General features: G+C 33.4%; 1 protein-coding gene across 1 annotated transcript; it reads right to left on the bottom strand.

Moving 5' to 3' along the window:
* Positions 1–2,153: 2,153 nt before the first annotated feature.
* LOC107794987 (methyl jasmonate esterase 1) lies at positions 2,154–4,145 on the bottom strand. Its single transcript, XM_016617544.2, has 3 exons — positions 3,732–4,145; positions 3,080–3,211; positions 2,154–2,570 (listed from the first exon to the last, which is right to left on the bottom strand). The coding sequence occupies exons 1-3, from the start codon at positions 4,098–4,100 to the stop codon at positions 2,283–2,285; spliced, it is 789 nt and encodes a 262-aa protein (XP_016473030.1). The 5' UTR covers positions 4,101–4,145; the 3' UTR covers positions 2,154–2,282.
* Positions 4,146–4,741: the final 596 nt, after the last annotated feature.

Raw genomic sequence — 4,741 nt, 5'->3', positions numbered from 1 at the left:
GCCCATACGCCTGTCACCTAGCATGTGCCTCACCTCAACGCCAAAACACATAACACGTAATTCAGGGTTTTATACCTTCAGCACCAAGTTTAGAAGTGTTATATACCTCGAACAAGCCAAATCCAAAACCCAGCAAGCCAAACGATGCTCCAAAAATGCCATCACGCACGTAACGACCCCCGAATGGCTCGAAACAAGCCAAAAGTAACTCAAATACATCAAATAATTCCAAAGCAAACAAACTCAATCGATAAAGGTCGAATCTTTAATCAAAATCCCAAAATCGACCAAAAAGTCAAACCCGTGCCCATGCCTCGGAAGCACATAAAACTCACAAAATCCGACAAACCATTCAATTACGAGTTCAATCATACTAGTTCGCTTAAATCTGACTCTGAATCGATGTTCAAAACTCAAAATTTCATAAATTTTAGACAAAACCCCCCAAATTTCACTTTGAGATCATCATCAAATGCCAAAAACGAAGATGGATTCATGAAATATAACCAAAATTTAGTATAGAACACTTACTCCAATCCATGCGGTGAAAATTGCCTCCAAAGGTTGTCCAAATCCGAGCTCTTCAACTCAAAATATGACCAAATGAATAAACATTCGATATTAAGTATTTTTGTCCAGCTGTTCTGCTTCGTTTTGGATGCCAAACGATCCCAACACTGACTTTTGATGCCTCCAATGGATTCCTTTTGAAATTTCAGTCAAGATAGGCTTTTGAATCACTCCATCTGACTTTATAACGAAGGAGATATGTTGGTTTGAATATTTGGAAATAGTGCAAATTTTAAATACGAAGTCAGTGGCAATTTCGTAATTAATCTGAAAAAAAATGTAGCAACTCAATTCTTACTAACATGACTATAAAATCCTCATCCGATGTCCAAATTCGACAATTCTTTTTTCTATAGATCCGTAATTACCATACGGATCTAATGTTTCAATCAAAACAGAAATCGGAGCTCATTTGTTCAATATGGGACCATTTATGCTTGAAGAAACGACATCGAAACATAAGAAAAACGAGCGCAATACAACCCAAACCTATCTGAAACTCACCCGATCCCCTCGAGACCCCGTACGGATATATCAACAAGTCTTATAACATAACACGGACTTACTTGAGGCCTCAAATCACGCATAACAACATTGATACGATGAAACGCACCTCAAATCAAATTTAATGAACTTTCGAACATTCGACTTCTAAAAACTCGGGCTGAAACATGTCAAATCAACTCGGAATGAACTCAAATTTTACACACAATTCCTAATACATCAAATGGAGCTACTCCTGCCCCCAAACTATCGAGTGAAGTGTAAATACTCAAAACGACCGATTGGATTGTTACAAACTCGCCTCTACTTCTCTGCAAATGTCATTTGATGTCTTCGTCCGTGGCTGGCTACATTTAAAAATTTTTGGCCTAATTTTTAACTCAAAAATGAAAAATTTCCAACTGAACAAAATTAAAATATCTCCCCATGTCACCCCATTCATTACAATTTACTGATCCAACCTAACGCTTTTAAAACTCCAAAATTATTGAGATGTTTTCTTATCTTGTCCTTTCTTGTACAATACAATAGCTTATGGGAAAAATAATTTTACTTACACCTCATACGTTTACACCAAATTACTTAAATATGGTACGTCTGTTAGATGCATTTTTATCATTCTATGATGAATTACTGTATATTCATCTCATCTATATGAAGATGTTTGACTGGATAAGAATCTAAAATAGAAAAAAGAATTTTTAAAATATGTGATTCAAAACAAGTCATGTTGAGTGAATATGTGTAAGTACGCTATGATGATCCAGAGAAACTTGTGGTTTTTGAACCCATTAAGATGGTCGAAGAATTTCGCTATTTCGATTTTGCTAGTCCTTGGGAACAGCGTAGTGACCAATAATTCAGAATCCGAATAGGTCCAGTCCAGGGGACAAATCAATAAGAAATGCTATTTGATTCGTAAGAATAAGAATTCACTTCTATGAAACGAAAGAGTTTCAATCATCTTATAAAGGATAAATTGAGAAATTTAAAGTTCATTTATTTTTAAATATAAAAAATATTATTTTGAGATAAACTAAAAAGAAAAAAATATTATATAACTTGAGACAAAGAAAATAGTTAAATAGCTGATTGTGCATTTTTCGACCACAAGACATACATAAAAAGTTACATGCCTTGAAAAAAAGAAAGGACAATCTCTTCTTTTTTTATATAGTTTCCCGTCTAATAGTAGCAAGGTAAGAAACTCAATGATATTTTTGTGAAATCATAAGCAGACAAGAACATAACTCCCGAGATTTGGAGAACATCACCATGTGATCTGCATCATGAATCAACTCGACATCATCTGGTGGATTATTCTTGATCAACCACCTCTGTATTTGTTCTTCCTTAAGCACGTTATCTTTGTCGCACACAACGTAAACACGACGAACCGAACCATATTTCTCATTTGTGTATGTGGAATCCTTCAGTAAGCTTGACTCGCCAAACAATGGTACTGGTCTCACCAAATAAGTTGCAAGAGTCAAATCCTGTTTCAATTCATCATCAATAGTGTCCAGTAACCAAGAAAAAGGTTAAGTTCGCTATAACAGAAAGTCATAGAATTATTTTATTCACCGTAACAGTAAAATTACTAAATTATTCTATGTTGTATTAAAGTAGCTGAACATGGTGTGATGTGTTCAGAAAATAAATACAATGATCACAATATCAATTCTCTGGCTCAGAAACAATGTCAAAAGGTCAATTTTTTTGGCTATACAACTGCACAAAAAAAGTCCACCAAGAAAAAATAGTTACTCAAAATCAGAATTTGACATTTCGGTCATTTGTATTTTCTGAAAAGTTCACATATAGTGCTCTTATTTAATGTGATAAAAAAAAGTGACGACTAAAATTTAGTCTAATACAACAAAAGATAGTTTGTTTTCATTATTGTTATAGTGGGTATTGGGTAACATTTGATGATCATATGTAAAATTGAAATTAAAAATTGTGAAAATTAGGAAAAATCAGTCTATATTTGATATATACTCACCTCAGAAGGGGACAATTGATAAAAGTTGGTTGCTAAAACTTCAGGGCCAAAGAGGAGGGAGGTTGGACCTTTCTCCTGTCCATTGTTGTACACAAATTCAGTATCCATATGTGATTCCACTTGTTGATTATACTGGCAATTTGCAAACAAAAATAATTCTTGATTATAACTTTGTATCAGCAAGATAATAGTAGTACATGCTACCTACAGGTAATGCAGAAATACAAAGGGACTCCGTTCGGACCAATTGAACAAGAATATAACTCATACATAGTGATAGCATCAATATGTTGTTGTGTACTATACATAAACTACTTTATTTTTTCAGGTTAATAATTTACTTTCTGTGCACATTCATAGTGATTATTTTATATGGGACTGATAGTGTAACGACACTAATAATTCTACACTTTGTTAGTGCTACATATAATTGTCTATAAAGAATGGATTATATATTACTAACCTAAAACATTAGATAGGTTATCTGCTATAATTGGTTGAATCACATAAAAATAATTATATATAACTCTACAAAAAAATATTAATAACGTAAAATAATAAAATAAATAAAGTAAGCTATCTATTATAACAGGTTAAATTCATTGATAGCATAAACTGTCAAATGTATAGAAGGAAAATTCGTTATCAAAACCTGTTGGCTAATGGCAACAATATTGAGGTCAGGACCAGGCATGAAAGCAGTGACAAAAACAGCAACACAAATCTTCTGAGGGAACATTTCCATGGCAAGAGAAATGTTGATGCCACCCATACTGTGACCTACTAAGACAACTCTTTCTTCTTGTGATACATTAGCCATGAATTCCATCAAAGGCTCGTTGTACTCAGCCATGGAATTGAGCTCTTCAGTATGTTTTGGATGAATTCCAGAAGCAGCCATGTCAGGAACACTAACTTTGTGACCTTCGGCTCTAAGAATTGTCACCACTTTATACCAACACCATGCACCGTGACAAGCTCCATGAACTAGCACAAAGTGATGATTCTTGCCCTTTTCCATTTTTTTCAGGTGACAATCCCCAATTATTGCAAGATATTTATATTGAAAGTAGAGGGCCAAAATAATCAATTAGCCATAAATTCTGAAAATTTAAATCCTAGACAATTGCACTTCTGATCCCTCAATTATTTAAAATTTTGATTATGATCTTTGTGATATTTCGTTAAGCATATTTAACCTTGAATTGACAAAATAAAAAGATAGTGTGTATTTTGTTACTTACATAGGAAATATGCAAGGGATTATATTTAGAACTATGGTACCCTTAAATATAGAATAATTACACAATTCAACATAAGACATGGGAAATTAAATGATTTAATAGTTGATAGTTCGTTAAATTTGTAAAAATACACAAGTAAGAGGATCAAAAGTGCACATTTTATTTAATTGATGGTTAAAGGCACTTGATCAAATATTGTGAGGACAAAATCAAAATTTATCAATACTTTTGGGCTAAAAACACATATCCCCACTTGACAATCACGTCAATCAAAACATGCCTACATGGATGAAAGGATAAGAAATGAAAATAGGAGAAGAACCTAGCGAGGTGTACAAAGTACCAGAATTACTATCTACATGAAAAACTATGCATTTTGTCACTAACCACCAAACAGACAAGTTGCTTCTTGACATTC

Source organism: Nicotiana tabacum, chromosome 21 (assembly GCF_000715075.1).
Source record: "Nicotiana tabacum cultivar K326 chromosome 21, ASM71507v2, whole genome shotgun sequence".
Taxonomy (NCBI): domain Eukaryota; kingdom Viridiplantae; phylum Streptophyta; class Magnoliopsida; order Solanales; family Solanaceae; genus Nicotiana; species Nicotiana tabacum.
Note: the sequence above shows the minus strand (reverse complement) of the source record. Positions and strands in the feature narration are given on the sequence as shown.